A 22,530-nucleotide genomic window follows, 5' to 3' on the forward strand; every position below is an offset into this window, starting at 1 on the left:
ACTTCCCAACTGAAAGCACACCTGGCACTGCAAAGAGAAAGAGAGAGAGTCAAAAACAAGAGAAGGGGCAGAAAACTAATTAACAGCTGTGTCCGGTGGGACGAAGCTGTTGTAATAAGATAAGCTTTACAGGAGAAATCAAGGATGGGACCCTAGCGAACAGAGGTTAGCTGTGTGAAGCGATTGCGGGGGCGTCCGTTCTGTGCTTCCGTGTGTCTGTGTGCACGTGTGGGTGTGGAGCTGTGTTTTGTGCCTGCAGTGGGTGGTGATTGACTCATCTGTTCTGATCATGATGGAAGAGTCTGGCCTCTTCGCTAATTCCTTATATTCTCTCTCTACACGGCCTCTGCGCATCCTTTTTTGTTCGCCAACTGTTGTTCTGCAGTTTATTTGTTCTGTTTAACATGCCGCTTTTCCCCTACGTGCTCATCCATCATGTTGTCTCGCCTGGTCACCTGTCGACGCGAGCGCCTGGCAACGCTCTGTGGGCTCATCGCTGCTTTGGCTAGTGACATTTCCAGGACGCGACGGGCATGGGAAGTCTTAGCCTGACAATCCTAAATGAGAGGGTTTGGAGTGCGCGCAAGCTAACGGAGACACTGCCAGCCAAGCATATTAGGCAGCGCTTCAGTGCCTAACCCTGGGATGGGCAATTTCACTGCGGGAGTCTGGCGTGTTTATGGATCCCCTAGGAATGAGATTGCTTACCCTTGCTTTTTATAGCCTTCACGTACTATATTAACACTCCTTGAGGCTGTGAGTGCGGACTGAGTAATAAAAACGATGATTTTGAATATCTTTTTTTCCTTTTATGTAATTTCTAGTAAAAAATGTTGAACAGTGTAACCTGCGATCGGGATTCTTAAATGTGCGTTGCTTGGTGGATAACAGGCTTTCAGACTGATTGCTTGTGATTTCCTTTCGTTCTGTTTCAAATTATTGTGGAGAAACACATATTCCAAATGAAAGGATTCGGTAAGAATCAAAGCACTGGCTCTGTTTAAACCTGCAGAAAGATCTTCTGTGGTCATTTGTGATCAGATTTTTAGGAGAAGATTTCTTGACTGCTATGTCAGTGTGTTACTGCATTTTGATAAATGCACATTATTGCTTCAAAATATTCTTTTCCAAATTTGAATCTCCTCACTAACATTTCGTGGAACGCTTGCTGTTTTAGTCACTGTATGTTGATGTCAAGCAAACTAGAGACCGTGAAGTCTTTTGCATGTATATGTAAGCACTTTTTCCTGTTTTTTAACCTGATGTTAAAAATCAAGTTGTTTTCATGTTTTTTAACCTTAAAAAACAGAATGTTTTCCTGTTTTTTTTTTTACTTGTTTTAAAGACTTTTGTAACTGTCATAGTTTAAACCCTTATTTTAGCGTGGTGAATGATTGACAGGTAAGTAGTCAGCCCTTGTATGTTATGGGACAACATGTATTTAGCAGTGTGCTTAAATCAGCCAATATTATAGTTTATTTTATTTTATTTTTGAGTATTAACCATTTTTACATTCATCTAATGCACACTTAAAGTAAATCTTTGAAAACACAAGTAATATGATAACACTGTTAAATGTAACCATTAGCAATGATGTAATATAGCTATAGTATGAATAATATTATAATAATATTAATATATTAAATAAATAATATAATAGTAAATAGGATGCATTTATTATAAGATGTTTCTCTGCAGTGAAATGAAATGATTGGTGCATTCCTAATCGAACCTGATATTATTACAGTGTGTAAACAAGGCTTACAGGTTTCAGTATTTCCTTTAGTTAGCCCATTTGTGCATTTTTGGTTGCAGTGTAGCTGGGATAGACATACAACCCCATGAAGATTTCTGCATAATCACAGATTCTGTATAGAAATTCTCTGATATTCGGCCAGATCCTCAAGGATTATTAAAGCCACTAGAGCACTGGTCTCACAGCAGCAGTAAAGGCCAGCATCCAGCCATAGTTATGACCAGCCCTAATGTTTATATGACCTCATTTTTTACTACACAGCCTACGTACTTCAAGTTTAACAAGCCCTCTTAACATTTTTTTCTGTGCTTATGGCACTTAACACGCTGTTGTAAAAGTCATCCTAACTTAGATGACATATAAGGTTACACCTCTGCAGTGCTGCAAGTTGCTTCAGCCTTATGTTTAGAGGATGTTATATAGCACGTTGTATAACGATTCATCTTTAATTAAAGGGATTTCAGAGTTTACTTTAATGGGAATTAAGTGTCTTTAAGGATATTGTTTTAGCACTATCTTTAGCTCCCAGGCTAGAGGAGAAATAGAAGCCTCTTTAACTGCTGCATTGTTTAGTTTTCCAGGCGTATTAAAGGCATTTGCACATAAAGCTTCCAAATCCACATTATAGAAATCTAATTCCTCTGAATTCCTGGTAAACCAAATTTGGCTCCTAAAAGTGTGAAGTATACGAGATGTTTGGTGTGGAAAATAATCATATTGTTTCTCATTTCCAAAGCCTTGTTATTGTTTTTTTGGTATCCAGTTCAGAAATATATTCCGTTTCATATTCAAGGTTTCACAGAGTTCATTTCCTCCTTTGAAATTACAACTGCTTTCTTATTACAAGTAAATGATTGGAAAATACTCATATTGTTTCTCATTTCCAAAGCCTTGTTATTGTTTTTTTGGTATCCAGTTCAGAAATATATTCCATTTCATATTCAAGGTTTCACAGAGTTCATTTCCTCCTTTGAAATTACAACTGCTTTCTTATTACAAGTAAATGATTATCACAATTATCAATCAGTGCCCAATGTAAAATGGAGCCACGAAGCACCTGTGGGATGGCAGGTGACCCTCAGCCCCCCATTTTACCCCCAAGAACTTGTTGTAGCGTGTTTGAATTGCATTCACGCTGTGAGTGTGTCATCATATCTCTGCAATGTTTCAACAGCATTGTGAGAATCTCTCTATTGATCATACTTTCCATGTAGTGCTGAGATGAAGCCTTTTACCTCAGGCTGCTTCTGGGATTTTGTTCCACGTTACTTGCTCACTCTAACTTTAGAGTGTTTAATATGCCTGCACTACTTTTGTTTTTAAGTAAGTACTTAGGTTTTTTTCCATTGTTAAAGTATGTACCTCTACACCATTTTAATATGGTTTCATGAGGGAATTGCAGGGTGTTTGTGAGAATAATTTATACAATTGTACAATTAAAAGTAATAATTTAAATTATTTTTCATATAAAATAAAAAGTAAAACTTAAAAAATTGTGAAATATATTTTTGTTTACCTGCATGTCATGTAACTATTAAATGATAAAAACAATGTAAACATGAAAATGTTTTGCTAAATTGTTGCAAGGTTAACTTGATGACAAGTAAATATTTTATTCCTGTAAATATTTCATTCATGTCTATAAAAAGTGGGGAATTGACTGCTTTAAGTGCATACTTTTACAAATTCATTCATTCATTCAACTAGTGGCTGATGCATTTTGCCAACAAAACTGAAAAGCATTTCATCATTTTGGCAAGCATTATTCTGATTGGCTGATTTTACACAAGGGCATACAAGGATTTTAATCAGTCCATCTAAAAACAATGTTGTCTTGTGTACCGGAGTAGCCTAATATTGCATTGTTACTAACATCTTGGAAAGTAGTTTTTAGTCTAGTCGCAATATTAACACATAATAAAATATTTTGACAGATTTATTGGCTTTACAGTCAAAGTCAATGAGAATATTGAATGTTTTGTTTTCTATTAAATTTCCTTGACAAAAACATTCTTCAAGATATCTTCTTTTGTGTAAAGCTGTGGAAATAAATTCCACTGGTTGTGTGATGACAAATAATGATTCTGTTCTGTTCTATTCACGGAGTCTGACAGAGTCTGGAATCTCAGAGTCCCGCCTTCAATCCCTTCAACACACTCACATAGTGCTGCTTCAGTAGTGAACTCAGCAGGGCGCACTTATCAGATCTCTTCCCCCACATGACTTCCTCTTTTCCCCTCTGGTCTCAAATCCCATACTGTTCACCCTCGTAATTCCCTCTCTGATAGCTTAACGCCTGTCTCATTCATTCTCAAACATATATAGATCAGTACCAGGTGCTTGTCTTCTGAAATTTTTACACCTTTTTCAGTATGTTACACTATCAGTAAGGAAGTAATACTATAATGTTGCTGTATGTTTATATGAACATACTAGTTTATAGAATTTACGTATGCTACCAATTTAAACATTTGGGGTCAGTAAGATTTTTGTTTTCTTTTATTTACTTGTATTCAGCAAGGATGCATTAAATGAATCAAAAGTGACACACATTTATAATGTTACAAGATATTTTAATTTCAAATAAATGCTGTTCTTTTCAAAGAATCCTAAAAAAAAATCATCACAGTTTCCACTACACTCTTAAAAATAAAGGTGCTTCAAAAGGTTCTTCAAGCGATGCCATAGAAGAACCATTTTTGGTTCCACAAAGAACCATTCAGTCAAAGGTTCTTTAAAGAACCATCTCTTTCTTACCTTTTTATAATCTGAAGAACCTTCTTTCGCCACAAAGAACCTTTTGTCAAACAGAAAGGTTCTTCAGATGTTAAAGGTTCTTTATGGAACCATTTAGACAAAAAGGTTCTTCTATGGCATCGTGAAGCACCTTTATTTTTAAGAGTGTAGGGCTGGGTTTTGACACAGATTTCATGATTCGATTTTGAATCACAAGCTTGTGATTCGATCCGATTTCTGATTTGATTCGATATCAATTATTTTGGATATATATACAGGTGCATCTAAATAAATTAGAATGTCGTGGAAAAGTTCATTTATTTCAGTAATTCAACTCAAATTGTAAAACTTGTGTGAGTTGAATTACTGAAATAAATGAAATTTTCCACGAGATTCTAATTTATTGAGATGCACCTGTAGAGTAAAGTACATGCCACATTTTCTAAAAGAAAAAAAAATCTTTTAGCTAATGCTATAAAATGTAACTACATGAGAGTCAGTTGGTACTAAGTTCCTATAATATTCAAGGTTAAAATTAATTTGTATACAAACGCTTAAATTACACTCAATTAAGTTTTTATAATAATAAAGTTACAATTACATAATTATATTTCTACTCCAATTCGTTGTTTGAAATATAAACATTTAAATGGTGGCTGTCATAAAAACTTGACAGATTTATTTAAACATAAATTAAATATTGAAGAACAATAAAAATTATAATGAATATGTTATATGGTGCATATATTTAGCAAAGTGCTCCTCTCTAGATTTATCTAGCTGACTAACGAGTTTGATCACAGAATATTTTTTTCTGAGGTAAATGACGTAACGTGACATTGTTTACAAGCTGTTATATTGACATCTTTGCACGGTTGAAACTCTGATTGAGCGATTACATGCGACAGGATATGGATTTCGGTAAGTCGTATTCTTTATTTTAACTTACCATCGGATGATTATTCATGTTTTTTTCATGATGAAACTGGTATTAAAGTAGATGAAATGATCGGTTCACGCGCACTGCGCCCTGCCACTTCCCTAGAACTGAGGCGCTACAACGATCTGTCACTCCAAAATTAAACAGTGCCAAAATGGCATTTATTGTTTGAATACTGTAATAAAATGGATAGAATTTGAAATCTGAAACTGTTTCATATCAAAAGTAACAGCACAAAGCTTTTTGCGATTTATTGGATGGGAGGTGTGCTTTAACGTTCCGTTCATTAGCTAACTGAAAACAGGCTAGACTAATCGATTCTTAGGATTTAAGAATCAATATCGTTTCTTTTCAACATACTGTGGCTTCTTTCTTTCTTTATTCTTTATTTGTGACTACGCTAATTTGTGCTGCGCTTGTTATATTGCGTTGGTCGATATGTAAATGAGATGTTGCGTCTGTGTTCTTTAATTTGCGCATTGTTAGTAAATAGGGCTGTGCAAATAATCAAATGCGATGATCATGCGATTATCGGCGGTGTATCGCCTGCGATTATGAACGTGATATTGCGTAGCTTGTCAGTGAACTACGGCTCTGTGTATTAAATGGCGCTTCATCTGAAAGCAGGTGATGGAGATTTACTATTAATCACAGAACCGGCTTTACTGACGAGATGCGCGTGATCATCGCATTCGATTATTTGCACAGCCCTATTAGTAAATCACCCACATAAATTTCCCCTCCCATCTGCGCTTTTTTGGTATTGCGCTCTCGTGCTAATTTGCCCAGTTTAGTAAAACTGGCCCTTAGGCTATTTAAAACCATTAAAAAATCTTTTTGCCTCCAAACGTTTGAAAGGTTGCGTAAGTCACAAAAGTCTGATTTTCAGTATTTTCAGTTGTTTACTTGTAATCTGTTCATTCATTTCCTTCAGTTTGGTTGATATGAGAGACATTAACATGGTAATCAGCCAGTTGCAGCTTTGACTTTTCGCTTGTTTCTCACCATTCCCATCTCACATGTACACTTTGGGATCTCAATGGGATCTCAAGGAAGGCAAAAGAAACCTTGCTTAGGTTTGGGCAGTGTTACTTCCAAGAAATGAACAATTTTCTGCATTATTCAGTCACATATTTTGTAATATTTGTTATATTTTGGTTATATTTGTTATATTTGGCGTCTTTGGAGAAAATTTAACTGATGCGGATACACAAATGCACACATACACTGTTTGCATGCTAATAAAACATCAAGGCCCCCACACACAGATTCAAGGACACACTTCTGCACTTCCATGCACACACTTTCACACTGAGACGCACACATTGCTGACGTGTTTCTCTTTCAATCTGTGACATAAATGAATGTAGGCCACCTTTTCACGCTATGAATTGTTTGTGCATAGGGACAGTGTGCTAGGAAACAGTTTCATATTTACAGTACCATAACAAGAAGATATTATTCTCCATTGTAGCAAAGGATTTGTGTCAGTACTGTAGCAAACAGCACTTGGCAGTCATCAAGCTGGCCTGCGGTCTAATTCAAAGACTTGCACGACATCGTCGCGTGGCTGTTCTCTGGAAATATGCAATTTACATTACACCGGATGAAGCATCTAAAGGTACAATGTCCTTGGGCCTATGCGTGGGCTAATGTTAGCATAAAACCTTATTTAGAAACGAAGCTCGTTGCTATTAGTGTGCATTATGACAAAATAAGTCTTGTGTGAAGTCTTATTACCAGGGGCACGCTGGAGCGGTTACACTGATGAAAGCGATTCATATTTTGCCTGCGCAGGTATGCGTGTATGTGCATATAGTTTGTTATTGCAGCTTCCAATCTCGCGCTCTTTTTTTAGTTAGAACTCCCTTTTTTTAGTTAGAACTCAAGTAAACGACCATTTTTCACTCTCTGCTGTTAAAAAAGAAAGAAACTGAAGCAAATGTCAACAGGGGATTTGTTGTATAATGGCTCTAAACTGCATCAGAAATGCAGTGGACACAAACTGACATTAAAGGATTAGTTCACCCAACAATGGAAATTTGCTGAATATTTACTCACCCTCAGGCCATCCAAGATGTAGATGAGTTTGTTTCATCATCTGAACAGATTTGGAGAAATTTAGCATTACACTTTCACACCAGTGGATCCTCTGCAGTGAATGGGTGCCATACAAACGACTGATAAAAACATCACAATAATCCACAAGTAAACCACATGACTCCAATCCATCAATTAACATCTTGTGAAGCAAAAAGCTGCATCTTTGTTAGAAACAAATTAATCTTTAAAATGTTTTTAGCTTCAAACCATTGCTTCTAGCTAAAATATATGGAAGCCCGTTTCCGCCACTGAATAAAAAATAAATAAAGGTAATTGCGAGTTTTTATCTCACAATTCTGACTTTTTTCTTGCAATTGCAAGTTTACATCTTATGACTGACTTCTTTTTTTTAAATTGCGTAAAACAAACTCGCAATGATGACCTTTCTTCTCAGAATTGCAAGATTTTATAACATACAATTGTGAGTTAATATCATGCAATTCTGTTTTACATAGTTTATATCTCGCAATTCTGACTTCATTTCTCAGAATTGTGAGATAAAAAGTCACAATTACCTTTTTTATTTTTTATTCAGTGGTGGAAACGGCTTCCATAAAATATGAATCCCCTATCCATAATATTGCTTTCTTCAGTGAAAAAGTCATCTTGTCTGAATCAGGAGAGAAACATGCACAGATCAAGCACGTTTACAATCGAAAACAGTTCTTAACAAATATGTTGGTGGATTTTGATGTGAGAGGAAAACAGGGGATGGACTTATTGAATCCTATTTTGACCAGAAACTATGTCAAAAGTTAAAACGCCTTAATGACACAGCTTTTTACTTCACAAGATATTAATAGATGGACTGGAGTCATGTGGATTACTGTGGATTATTGTGAGGTTTTTTATCAGCTATTTGAACTCTGATTCTGACGGCTCTTATTCACTGCAGAGGATTCATGGGTGAGCAAATTATGTAATGCTACATTTTCCAGATCTGGTCAGATGAAGAAACAGATTTGAATGGCCTGAGGGTGAGTACATTTTTGGCAAATCTTCATTTTTGGGTGAACTTTTCCTTTAAATGCACATGGGGAGCATCAATGAAATGCCAGTTTGCATCATTTGACCTCATTTATAGATGGGTTAGTCTATATTTAGTAATCCTGTGTTGCTCATAACTCGCAATAAAAAGAGTTGACAATGCTTTAGCGTGCCATAGCATGTTTCCCAATGGAGATATAGAATAGATGACGTTTCTATGTTTAGCATTTGCCGTGCACGTGACTCATGCATAGATATAAGCCAAGGTTTTAGTGCTGCAGGGTGGAAGTACTTAAATATGCATTAAGGAGAATTTTGAGATGTTCATAGATCAGCACTGCTTCACCTTTTGAACTTGTCCAGATGAACTTGCTGTGAGGAAAGTTTTGGTTTAATTCAGGAAACCTTCTGTTTGAGATCAGCACATCTTCACCTTTGACCTTGATCATAATTAAGCTGGCTATCCAAATAATTTGATTTCATAAACTTAGTATATTAACACTTGCAAAGAGTTCTTTTATTAACTTTCCTTAGGTTGCCTCCAAGTATGCACTGAGAACAAAATCATCATAATTTGCTTTAATTGCCATGTTTTGAATTGCAAATCAGCCCCTTTTTTCCTTAGATATCTTCGATCAAATACTAATGAGGTTCTTATTTACACAAAATATAATTTCCTTTCTCCCATGTGGAGTTGATGTATCTCAGTGCACAAAAAGGTGTTTCGGTTAGAATTTGCATAAGGGCAGAATGTCTTGTTCTCTTCATATCAACCGCCCCATCCTCCCTTCATCCCCAACTCTTTCTCTGCTCGTCTTTATACAACAAGATTTGCTGAGCGATGTCATGAATGAGAAGTAAGCCCAGTTGCCATAGCAACAAGCCATTTTACCTCCGACCGGCAACATATATTACAATGCAGAACAAAAAAAGGTAGAACAAATGAGGCAAAAGTACTTTCGTTGAGAGCAGGTGAATTGGGATGTTTTTACTTTGTGTTATATTTGAATCCCAAAGACAGCTGTTATTTAGCGAGTGTCGCACACACCTTGTGTAACCAGCAAGTTCCAGTGCCGCTAGAGAGATTATTTGACCTTTCCTTTTATTCATAAGAACAGCGATGGTGAGCGCTGATGTAGCAGTGCTGTAGAAGATCATGTAGATTCTCATTCAGTCTGACTATGAATTTCTGTGCCGATATCGTAAGTGCAGTTTGTTTTTCCTGTATTCACCACTGGATTACTGGGGCAGTTCCTCTTGAAAGGTTAACACAGATGCGTGTGGGTTTTTTTTTAATTAACCTCGCATTTTGAGGATAATGTTTCTCTGTTTCTGGGACCCAAAGAAGAGGCCTGTATTCCTCTCTCTGATGATGGTATTTGAATAAAGGTCATGTTCAGAGGAAGGGAAATGTCAGGTTTGTATGTAATGCAGAATAGCCTTAAATTATGCTGTGTGCTCAAATGCGAGTGGCGTAATTGTGCTCGGTTTGATTCGTAATCAGAATTCGTTGCCAAACTGCAACAGCCCCAAGATTTACCGAAAGGGGAAAATATATGCGGTTCAGAGCACAGATGGTTTACAGAGAAACCAGGAGGGAAACTCGAGCAATGTATTCGAAATTCTTAAGCTATGTTAATGAGTAGAAGATGAAAATTACTTTATAAAAATATAATAATGCTTCTCTCGCGAGTGACCCCAGAGAAAGCCTTTGGCGTTGAGCCTCTGCTGATTGTGAAACTTTGCATTTTCCTTCTGCTGTTGGCAGCTTTGCCACATGTGTCTCAGAGTAGCGTTGTGATGAACCCTGTCACGATGTGTATCCTCACAGAATAGATTACTGGCCTGAAGAGGAGTTTCATATGCTGTGCTGCTTTCCCAATACTGTAGGTGAGTATAAAGGGATAAAAATACAAATTCTGTCATTATTTTCTCACCCTCATGTCATAACAAGTTTCATGTTCACCACTGCATTTATTTGATCAAAAATACATTAAAACAGTAATATTATGGAATATTATTACAATTTAAATTAACTTTTCTATTTTAGTACAGTATATGTAATTTATTTCTATGATTGCAAAGCCGAATTTTTAGCAGCCATTATTCCAGTCTTCAGTGGACATGGCATTCTGATACAGTTCAACATCTTTTTTTCGAATGATTATAAATGCCTTTACTGTGACTTTAGATAATGTAATGCATCTTTACTGAATAAAACTATTCATTTCTTTCAGAAAAAAAAAATCTTATTAACCTCAAACCCAAATTGTAGTGTATGAGTTGACCTTTTTTGGCCCCTTGGTCACTATTCACTTTTGTTAAATGGAAAAAGTGCAGCTTGAACATTCTGCCTAACATTTCCTTTTTGAGTCCTACAGAAGTTAGAAAATCATACAGGTTTGGAACAGTTTGAGAATGAGCAAATAATGAAAGAAAATACAAAGTCAAAAATTATAGTGAACTATTCCTTTCATCATGCCATATAACAGTTAAAAAGTATAAAGCTAAAGTTAATTTGCACATGGACACAAGTATTGACTTTCTGCAGCGAGAAGGCTCATTTTTCTCATGTATACAGTCAGCCAAGGTCACTTTCTTGGATCACAATAGATTATTTTTCAAATTCCACAGATTTAAGTTGGGTGTTATATCAGCGGCACCAAAGTTGAAGCATTTCGTCAGAGCTGGTTGGTTCTTCAAGGTTGTTTTGTCAGCCCGTGCGTGCTCTCTCTGCCCCTTGCTCTTCACACTCTCCTTCAGTGTGAGGGCTGTATGCTTCAATATTGGCCCCTCACATCCACAACAAGGTTTAGAGTGTCTTGCTCAAGGATGTGTTAAGATTTGAGTGCTGTGTTGGAAGAAACAGAAGGTCCCTGGAGCTGTGCACACTGAACCACATGAAAAAAGCAGATACGTAAGATGAAATCGCACCCAAATGTGGTGTTGAAGGATGCTCCATGTCAAGTGTTCCTCGCTAGTGTAAAAAAAACTTAACGTTAGGTTTTTCTTGTTTTGTTTGGGGAAGGTTAAGAGTCATTTTTTGGCATGCAGAAATGATCTGTGATTCTCTTCAGTGGGGTTTAATTGAGTTTTGGGTTTAGCAGTTTTACATAGATATGATCAAATGCTGCTGAAAGCCGTCTGTGATGATACCACTTATGAATGTATTGATTTTTTTTCTCTCTCTTTTTAAAGAGGAGAGACTTTGAAATAAGCTGTTGTTGTATGATGCATTGCAGGAGTAAGGTGCTTTGGGGAAAAAACGGTCTATCTTTTCTTATATGTGCCCGCACCAATGCTTTTCCCCTCTACAAGATCTGCAGGCATGGAATTAGAAATCTCACAGAAGCAATAAACAGTAATTGGATTTGGCGATGGAAATCTCGTTACCAGGAGAGAGAGAGACCCTGATGGGAACACTGGCAACTTCTCAGGGCTATTGCTGCCACCCTCCCCTCCTCTCTCTCGCCCCACTGATTTAACCAATCATCTTGTATTTGAATCCAGTGAGACCCGCGGTGACGAGGCTGACTGCCAGGGGAGTCTGTGTACGGCTGTCATTCAGCGAAGCTCTGAGACAGTAGTCATGAGGTCAAGAGCAACAGCCACCACATAACAGTGTCCTTCCATCGTTGTGTATCTACAGCCTGCCAGATAGTTGTCACGTGGATGGACACAAGTATTGACATTCTGCAGCGAGAAGGATCATTTTTCAAATTCCACAGATTTAAGTTGGATATTATATCAGTGGCACCAAAGTTGAAGTATTTCGTCAGAGCTGGTTGGTTCTTAAAGGTTGTTTTGTCAGCCCATGTGTGCTCTCTCCACCCTGTGTTCTTCACACTCTCCCTCAGTGTGAGGGCTGTATGCTTCGGTATTGGCCCCTCACATCCACAACAAGGTTTAGAGTGTCTTGCTCAAGGATGTGTTAAGATTTGAGTGCTGTGTTGGAAGAAACAGAAGGTCCCTGGAGCTGTGCACACTGAACCACATGAAAAAAGCAGATGCATTTCAGTTCTTTAATGACCCAATATGGTGTTGAAGGATGCTCCATGTCAAGTGTTTAGCTCTAGTGTAAAAAAAAAACTTGACATTGGGTTTTTCTTGTTTTGTTTGGAGGTTAAGAGTCAGTTTTTTTGGCATGCAAAAATTATCTTCTGTGATTCCCTTCAGCGGGGTTTAATTGAGTTTTTGGTTTAGCAGCTTTACATAGATAAGATCAAATACTGCTGAAAGCCATCTGTGATAATACCACTTATGAATGTATTGATTTTTTTTCTCTCTCTTTTTAAAGAGGAGAGACTTTGAAATAAGCTGTTGTTGTATGATGCATTGCAGGAGTAAGGTGCTTTGGGGAAAAAACGGTCTATCTTTTCTTATATGTGCCCGCACCAATGCTTTTCCCCTCTACAAGATCTGCAGGCATGGAATTAGAAATCTCACAGAAGCAATAAACAGTAATTGGATTTGGCGATGGAAATCTCGTTACCAGGAGAGAGAGAGACCCTGATGGGAACACTGGCAACTTCTCAGGGCTATTGCTGCCACCCTCCCCTCCTCTCTCTCGCCCCACTGATTTAACCAATCATCTTGTATTTGAATCCAGTGAGACCCGCGGTGACGAGGCTGACTGCCAGGGGAGTCTGTGTACGGCTGTCATTCAGCGAAGCTCTGAGACAGTAGTCATGAGGTCAAGAGCAACAGCCACCACATAACAGTGTCCTTCCATCGTTGTGTATCTACAGCCTGCCAGATAGTTGTCACGTGGCAAAAGTTCAAGTTTGCAAATGGTCACAATTATTCTGACCAACTGCGCATACGATGGCCAAAGGATCTCAACAATCCATGAGAATAATAACTGGCCCATTGTAATGAAAATGTTAGTAATGACCCGTCTGTTATTGCTTGGACAAACAGCCATTGTAAAACAGATTGCAAATTCATTATAATGTATCATATTGGCTTTAATGCATTAAAGCCAATATGATATAAAAGAAGTGTTTAAATACTTTTTTTAATGTTAAAGGTCCTGTTGTGCATGATTTATTGATGCACGTTGTTAAAAATAAATTGATCAATAAAATGTGGATAACATATACATTTTCTTCAAGGGAGTATATTTTCCTTTAAATATTTTTTACGATTTTTTTTTCTTTTGAATATTTACTTTCTTGCTGTGCAAAAGTTTTGGGGCAATACTATTTTATGTTTCTGAAAGAAGTCTCTTTTGCTCACTAAGGCTGCATTTATTTGATACAGTAAATACAGCAATATTGTGAAATAGTATTGCAATTTTAAATCATTTTTTAAATAATTGAAATGTAGTTTATTCCTGTAATGGCAAAGCTAAATTTTCAGCAGCCATTACTCGACTCTTCAATGTCACATGATCCTTCAGAAATCAACATAATATGCTGATTTGGTTATCAAGAAACATTTCTTATTATTATCAATACTCAAAACAGTTGTGCTGCTTAATATATATTTATATTTTTGTGATGCAGTTTTGCCGGGTTCTTTAATAAAGTTCAAAAGAACAGAATTTGAAATTACAAATACATTGTAACAAAATTTAAAACGAAAGTTTAGTCAATTGAATGCATCCTCGCTCAAAAAAAAGTATTTATTTCCTTCCAAAAAAAAATGGTAGTGTATGTAAGATTGTGGAAGAAAAATGTGTTTTAAACATCTTTTTATGTTGACTTGACGCTCACAATTTGTGTACTTTCCTCCGAAGCAACTTTTGTGTTTACCCTCGCTGGAAATGAAAACTTTTAATCCTAAATATTTGTAATGAAAGATGTATGAGGGCTTTGAGTTGCTGAGTTGACATGAGACTAGACATATGAAAGCCCAGGGTTTTCGCAAACACTTTCACAACTTTCAGATTCTCTGTTAGTGATTAGAACACTCATTTTGGTTTGTTTACTGCCCGGCAGTTCACTTCAGGAGATCCGGGAAGATTTCATAGGTGCTGGATTTTAATTAGATATGTCCTCTCATGTACCACCACAATAATGACAAGAGGCATCAGCTGAAATCCATTTATGCTTTCCTTCAAGCCCGAGCTGAAGGAATGAATTGACTTCTTCTAATATTGCACTAATTCAGCTTGCTGTAAAAAGTTAATTGAGAGGGTCAGGGAGCTAAAATGCCTTGTCAAAATCAATTAGCCAGCTCACATATCTCACTAAAAATTCAATAATGTTTATTTTTGCCCATTCAGGAACTTTTTGTGATTGTCACCTCATGCGCTTTCTTTCCTCAGTGAAAAGCATCATTGTTTGAAAATGTCACCTCTACTGTGTGTAGGTGTTTGTTTAGAGAATTTGTTCTGATTTGCATCAGACAAGTGGGACCATTTCGGGAAGCGCCTGTGCATTTTGATTAAAGCCATTGGCCGGTGCCATTGTAATCAGAAAAGTTCAATTTGAAGTAAAGAAGACCGTGTTCTTAACTTAAAAATATACCGAGAGAGAAAAGTACTAAGAGAGGAATAGACTTTATATCATAACTCTGTGAGACATTAAAATGGCCACAGAAATAGATGTGATCAGCTCTTTTCAATATTATGCTCAGTATGTGTTGTATTATAATATTAATATGTTGAAATTATGTTTTTAATTAATAGTACAGACTGAGACATCCTATCATGATGTATGCTTTTTGTTCCCGAGAGACTCTTGTGTTATTAAAAGGACCTTTTGGGGGATCATTACTTATGTGTGTGCTGGCTTGATGCTTAATCATAAGGTGTTGAAATAAAGAACATGTAATTATGCTCTTTTCCTCAGACGGGGCATCAGAGATGGTGGGAGCAGGAAATCCCGATAGAAGACAACATCCAGAAAGGAGAACTACTTACCTACAACCTTACTGAACTCATTAAACCCGAGGCCTACCAGGTCCGCCTCACACCCATAACACGATTCGGGGAGGGCGATTCAACGGAAAGGATCATTCGCTACTGTGGTAAGAAAAAACTTCTTTGGTTATGATGATGTTTGCTTTTAGTGTTCTCAGTATTTTGTTACAAAAAAAGAGAAAGAGAAAGTGAGTATCCAAGTATAGTGGGGTCAAAAATAGGGTTTCACAATGTATCTGTACCATATTAGCTATCAGCATTAGAATTTTTTTTTTTCATTTATTCATCGATATTCAATGTTTGTGCATGTTTTCCCCCTATTTTTATATTTTAATTAGACTTTCTTTGCTGTAATCTAACAGTACATTTTTTAAAACACTTATGAACACAGGAAATCCTTAATAACAGTTAATCTTTCAAATCTCTTTAGCAAATTTCAAAATCCCCTTTTTTCATGCTGTGCATTAAGATATTAATGACTATTTTGTAAAAATTTAAAGCAGTTTATTTTAGTTTTTAATTTAATTTATTTTAATTTTATTTTACAAAATTATACAGAATCTTAATTAAACCATTTGTTTGTTACAGTATCAGCCATAAATTGAAATGCTTGCATCCCTCTAATAATAAAGTCCTTATTAAAACTCTGAAATTCATCTATTTTTTTAGTACACTATTCTCTCAAATTATTATGCATTCAGTTTAGTTTTATTAATCATGGTTATTATTATACAGTAAGAAAAAATGTTAGATTTTGACCAAAGCTCTCAGACTTTTGGACCCCACTGAATGTTTCATGCAAATATATAACTCCTTGTGAAAAACATAATAATAATAAACTAAGAATCATGTTAGTGTACTAATACTGACAGAGATGAATGTCTGTGTACTGACTGTTTTAAAGTCAAGGTCATTTATTAAAAACACTTCAAGATTAGATTATTTGACAGCTCCAGATATTGTGCAAATGCCTCATCTTTTTATTGAGAAAGAACACTTCATTGATTCGACTCTTTTAAATATTTGTGTACAAATCTGATAATCTAGCAAATAACCAGCAGGGGACATTTTAATTATTTTTTTTATGTAATAGAGACCTCTGCTGGCTGTGTACATGAAAAATGCACATAATGCTCATCTGTTGACATGCATTTTAATAGCAACTGTTAGTAGATTGATCATATTGTTTTGCTTTGTGCTTCTTAAAGAGGCCAGTCGAGAAACAGGTAACGTACATCCAGTCCTAAACCCTACGTCTGTGGTGCCTGAACCCCTTCCCTTCTTTACTGGAAAAGCAATCGTAAAGTGGCAGCTTTATGACTTCACCAATGGCTGGATGCACTCAGCACATTCATTAACTGTGCACAGTGTTCTGTCATCGAGGTTGCACAACCCCAGTGTGATATTAGAGGCTCTTTGAAGGCTCTGTCTTAATTTTAAGCCTTTGCTTATGGGTAGTAGACATGAAATATTGTGGAAAAGGTGTGACGTGCTAGTCTCCATCCAAAACTATTTTAAACAGCACTTGGTTGTCGAGCGAATGCCCTTCACCCTCTGTATGGCTTATAAAAATAGGGATTTGCAAGAAAAGACCACAGAAGACCTGTGCAGACCAGATGCAATTTCAAAAGCAGTTTTTGACCAGATGCAATTTCTTCCATCCGGTCATTATTTCATTTATTCTGCTCATAGTTTATTCAGCAGCTTACCCATGTGATATGAAGCCCTATGGCTCTACACGGTCTTTGTGTCAGGTAATGGAAATACCAGTGCTAAAAAATTGAAAATGTCTCATTTCATAACATCTCCCTCTCTGCTATTCCGTTTCCCCTGAAGTCATTTTGCCACAGGGCTCATGGGAAAAGACCATCTGTATTGATGGGATGACTTTCACACCAGGAGCACTTCCATCAAAGAGTCCAGCTTTTGCCACTGTGACATTATGCATTTTAATTGGCTCAAATAGCCTGGAGAAGGTGATAGCACAATCACACCAGTCACAATCCATATCCCAGCTTTCACAATAATACACTGGCATTTAAGCCTTGTGTAAATGGTTGGAGAAGCTCTCTGTGAGGATGCCTTCTGTTGGTTTGCTAAAACTGCACATTTACATTTGCATTTGGCAGATGGTTTAATCCAAAGTGTCTTACATTGCATTCGAGATATACATTGTCTTTCAGTTCATGTGCAACAGCACTGAATGTTTAATGATAAAATGTTTTAAAAAATGAAAAGTCTGTCAAAACTTACCCTCATGTCATTGCAAACCTGTATGACCTTTGTTCTAAGCAAGTCAAATTATATTAAGTCATATTTATTTATTATTCATTTTTAAATAATGTATAATAAATAATAAAGAATTAATTTTGTCTATTGGTATTCCCATCCATTGTATAAATTGCATTTATTTTTTAACTATATATTTTAAAATGAATTTAAAAAAGTATTTAAATTAAAACGGGATTTATCTGTGTGCGTGAATGTATGTATATATATATATATATATATATATATTTGGAAGTATGTCAGTGTTTTTTCAGTCAATAGCATCCAGTGTTGTTGACTTTTATTGTATGGACAAAAAAGGTTCAAAATATCATAAGAATCATATAGATTTGGAATGACAAATTATTTTTGGTCCATATATGTGTTTATTTTACTTTTTTAGTGAATGTAGAAAATGTATTCACTAGAATGAGCTAGAATCAGCCATTTCCATGACATTTCAGTGAGTCGGGTTGTTTTTTTCCTCCTGTACTTGGTGATTTTTATTCTAAAGGCAAGCCATTGCAGCCTGTGGCAAAGGTTGCATAGTGTTTGTTAAGACTTTGAATGGCTGCGGTTCAAATTCGTTCACAGACAGTGCCAGACAAATTAACAAGCCACCAAGAAGAACTGATGGACTGTGTCATTTGGTATCATTCTATAAAGCAGTTATTCAACACATAAACTTGCTGCTGCCTGTAGATTGCTTTGGAAAGCCACCAACTGGCAGCTATTTATGAGCCTTTCAGAGAACACAAACAGGCTGAGAGGACAGTGCTAACAAGCTATTATAATTGTATTGTCAAATAGTTAGTACTGTACACCTCACCACGACTTCACTATAGAATTAGGTTGTCATAAATGGCATTATTTGTTTGTTTAGTTGTTTACTGCTGATAATATTAATAATAATGACCGACTGCAGGTCATTTAAATGCTAATTTAAGTCAATGCGAACATTATAGCAAAATGGTTGAATATGAAGTATGCTGATGAGGAGGCATGTATGATTCTACTCATTCATTTTTATAGGCCTTTGATTATGTGTGGGATTACTTGGACTCAGTGATAACATATTGTTTCTAAGATGCCTTCGGGTTTTGTATGACTATCGCAAAACCCAGTCTCTATGATAAGACAACATGGCTTGTACAGTATCTAGCCTGAATTGCATTACTCGGCTCTGCACATTTATGTTTTTATCTGGCTTGTTCAAATGAAAGGCTTGAATATGGTTGGATTTTACCTTAAAGCTTGCCTCTGAGTAGGACAGCAGTGAATCCTCTCCGAGTGGGAGATATACTGGGTCTAATTGCTTGTGTGTTTAATGATGTTGACGTTTTGCTTTTGCCTCCTGCTCCAATAGCTCTAATTGTACGTTTACTGGGATACAGGGAGAGAGAAAGGCAAAAAGAGAACATGGAGCCCATCAATTTAGACTAGAGAGTGTGTTAATGCGGCACGTGTTTCCAAATATGCAACATCTGTTTGGTTTAACCAAAGCAGGCCTCTCCTCCTTACCCCATTTAGAAACAGCTGGATGGTTTACAAGAAGGGAACTGTAACCTTCATGGAATAATTAGCTTCTAAATTACGATTTCGCAATGGGAAAAAAACAGCTAGTCTGGAATAGTTAACATTAAATGTGATCACATGTGAGTGAGACATATTGATTGTGCCATATTTTATTTTTATTTAACAGTCATCTGCTGTTAAATGTTTTGCGACCTTAAACATATTAATTCAACCTAAATTCAATTTTTATTCTATTAATAAGAATCCTGTTAAATCTTGTTCATTTTTAGGCATATTATCCAGCATTGTAATAATTCTTTTTTTACTCTATAATTATTGTACTTTAATAAGTGTTTTTATAAGCATTTTAGCATGTTTATTGCTGTATAGCCAGCCACGTTTATTTATTTTTTTTAAATGTATTATTTTCCATGATAAAGTGTATATTGGCTTTCCCATTCACATTAGATCAGTTACTTTTATAAGTAAAAATCACAATAATTTAATTAAAAACAAGATAATTCATCTGTGTCCGTGAATGTGTGCTGTCATACTACAATTTGATTAATTTAATTTGAGGTTATATTTTTTTAAATATTCATTTATTTTAAATAAATGTATTTATTTTTTATTTCATTTATTTATTTTTACTAGTAGCTTAATTCATATTATTGACTCTTGAATGGTAATGAGCCAAGGAAATAACCTTGATAACAGGGAGAGCAGCAGCCATTTTGGTTTGAAATGTTCCACCCTGTTTCATCCCTCTTTCTCTTCATGTCCAAACAAATGATTTTTTATAAATTGAGCTTGAGATGCTTCAAAAATCACCTCCAAAACAGAAAAGGCATCTGTTTCAAGGAATGACTCACTAACATTTTGTCTTCCTTGACAAAATCCTCTGTTCCCATTAAGGCTGCAATTCCCATGACACTTCCCATCATTCACTCATTCATTCATTTGTAAATTCTGTGTATGTAGACAGACATTTGCTAATTAATCTCCCCTTCTTTCCCCCTCCTGTCAACTTTTTACTTTTTCATTTGTATCATCAGTTTCATGTGGAGCTGTTCCCCCTGCAGTTCACAAAGCAGACATTTACACTGACAACCCCTTGTGAACATCTGCTGTGTTTGAACGCTGTCGTGCTAATCTTTCTCATTATAGGAGCCTGATCAAATGCCAGAACCGATGCCACTTTTCCGTCCCAGAAGGCGACTGTCGCACTGTACTCGTTTTACTGCTGGAACGTCAATTTGAGAGACACATATTGATGTATTTCTTGAAATTCTTCTGCCGAAGTTAGAGATATTATGATTTCAAACATCTTCTGAGAGGATGACCATTGATTTTGTTTCCTACATAGACATTCACAGCTTAGCGTAATCACTGCTCTTGGAGGATCCAAACACGTTTTCTGACTTAAACAGGATTGCGCAGTTTTTTTGTATTCTATTAAGGCACTGAGCTGAGTTGGTTGAAATAGGGATCGGTTTCAGTCTCACTATCTTTTCCACACATGCCCTCTGAAACCTTTCTTCCACAATGCACCTTAGCCCTCATTGAGGCTGCCTGGAAGCACACGGCTTTCTGCCGCGCTCAGATAGGCTGCTTGTGAATGGAATGAAGAGAGATACAGGTCTTTATGGTTCACCTGAGCATTGCACAGCCCTATAGCGACCTCTCCCCACACAAACACCCCCTCCTGCACTGACACGCTATTTCATTTCCCCTCTCTAACTGTGATACATGGTAATGATGCCCATAGCACTTTCTAAACACTTCTCTCCAAGGGCAAGCACCATTCTCCCCTCTCCGAGTCCCCTGCTGTTGTTTATAATGGTTTATTAATCAACTATGTACCAAAAGCCTTTTACAGCTCTTCTCTTTTCTGTTTTACAGCACCGGTGAATCCTCCTTGGAGTGAGTATTTTTACATACTGTATATATATATTTTATTCATTTATTTATTTATTTATTTTTTATTCTTTTTTTTTTGGATTGGCAAAAAAGAGCAGTAAGCAATTAAAGAAATATAGCTTTTGACTTTTGGTGTTAAGCATCAGTAAATGTTCAACATGATTTCAGAATCCATTAACATTTATATGTATGATTTTAGCATACATACACTAACGTTCAAAAGTTGTTTTAGTTTTTTGAAAGAATTATGTTCACCAAGGCTGTGTTTATTAGATCAAATTTGTAAATAAACAGAAATATTTGTACAATTTTGAAAATATTTTGTATTTTAATATATTTTAAAATGTAATTTATTTCTTGTGATGGCATGAAGGCAGATGGTTCTTTCAGAAATCATTTTAATATTATGATTTGGTGTGATATTTCTTATTATTATCATTATCATGTTGAAAGCGGTTGTGCTGCTTAATATTTCTTTGGAAACCGTGATACGGCATTTTTTTTTTTTTTTTTTTTTTAAGTAAATATTTTGTAACATTATAAATGTCTTTATTGTTGTTTTTATCTAATTAATGCATCCTTGCTGAATAAAGGAATTATTCATTTTGATTAAAAAAAAGTATGGCCCTAAACTATTGATCAGTAGTGTTATGTATGAATAACTTTTACAAATTATAGATATTTGAAAGCAAATACAAATGCTTTCAACTCCTATCCTATCATTGTGTTTTATAATAAGCAAAAAAATTTCATTTCAGTCCATTTCATCTGTGGATTTTAATGGTCAGACATATTGTACACACGCACAATAAATGATTGAAACTAATTTATGTATAGCTTTGTTATATGCTCTTTCTGCACACTCTTCATTGTACTGTTTCTCTGCTGAACCATTCATAGGTAAGTTTCACTGCGGCTTTGATGAGGACACCATGTGTATGTTCATCCAAGACAAAACCGAAGAGTTTGATTGGACAAGACATAGTGCTGCCACCAGGGACACTAAATATACACCCAACACTGGGCCCAGCAGCGACCGCACCGGCTCTAAACAAGGTATACGGCACATATGCCACTCAATATTAAATCAAATCTGTAAGTTAAATTTAACACTAGAACCGCCAGGGGTCGCTGTACACCTAAAACCGCCAGTGGGTGAATTTTACCCACGCACATGACAACTGTTTTTATATGGCTAAAGAACATATTATTTCACTGTATTATGCCACTTTCTTCACAAAGAAGTGTCTAGAGTCATGAAATGATTATGTAGCCTATTTTCAAAAATAGGGGAGTGTTCCTTTAAATTGCTAAAATAGCCTATAGACATTAATGAGCAATAATAATTCAACACACTGCATAGGATGTATGATGCGATGACAAATTCAAGCGCACAGCTTCACCTAATTAATTATTAATTTGTTTAGTTATATCATT

General features: G+C 36.1%; 1 protein-coding gene across 2 annotated transcripts in view; it reads left to right on the forward strand.

Annotated features, from left to right (window-relative positions):
• LOC107697709 (MAM domain-containing glycosylphosphatidylinositol anchor protein 2-like) overlaps nucleotides 1-22,530 on the forward strand; it is a 146,704-nt gene that overhangs the window by 114,604 nt on the left and 9,570 nt on the right. The window contains exons 11-14 of one of the 2 annotated variants that reach the window (XM_016498512.1): nucleotides 15,320-15,497; nucleotides 16,599-16,616; nucleotides 21,076-21,096; nucleotides 21,994-22,149. In XM_016498512.1, the coding sequence (XP_016353998.1) occupies nucleotides 15,320-15,497; nucleotides 16,599-16,616; nucleotides 21,076-21,096; nucleotides 21,994-22,149 (373 nt within the window). The remainder of the gene's footprint in view (nucleotides 1-15,319; nucleotides 15,498-16,598; nucleotides 16,617-21,075; nucleotides 21,097-21,993; nucleotides 22,150-22,530) is intronic. The other variant, XM_016498513.1, reaches the window with a different exon arrangement.

Source organism: Sinocyclocheilus anshuiensis, unplaced genomic scaffold, assembly GCF_001515605.1.
Source record: "Sinocyclocheilus anshuiensis isolate Anshui unplaced genomic scaffold, SAMN03320099.WGS_v1.1 scaffold446, whole genome shotgun sequence".
Classification (NCBI taxonomy): Eukaryota; Metazoa; Chordata; class Actinopteri; order Cypriniformes; family Cyprinidae; genus Sinocyclocheilus; species Sinocyclocheilus anshuiensis.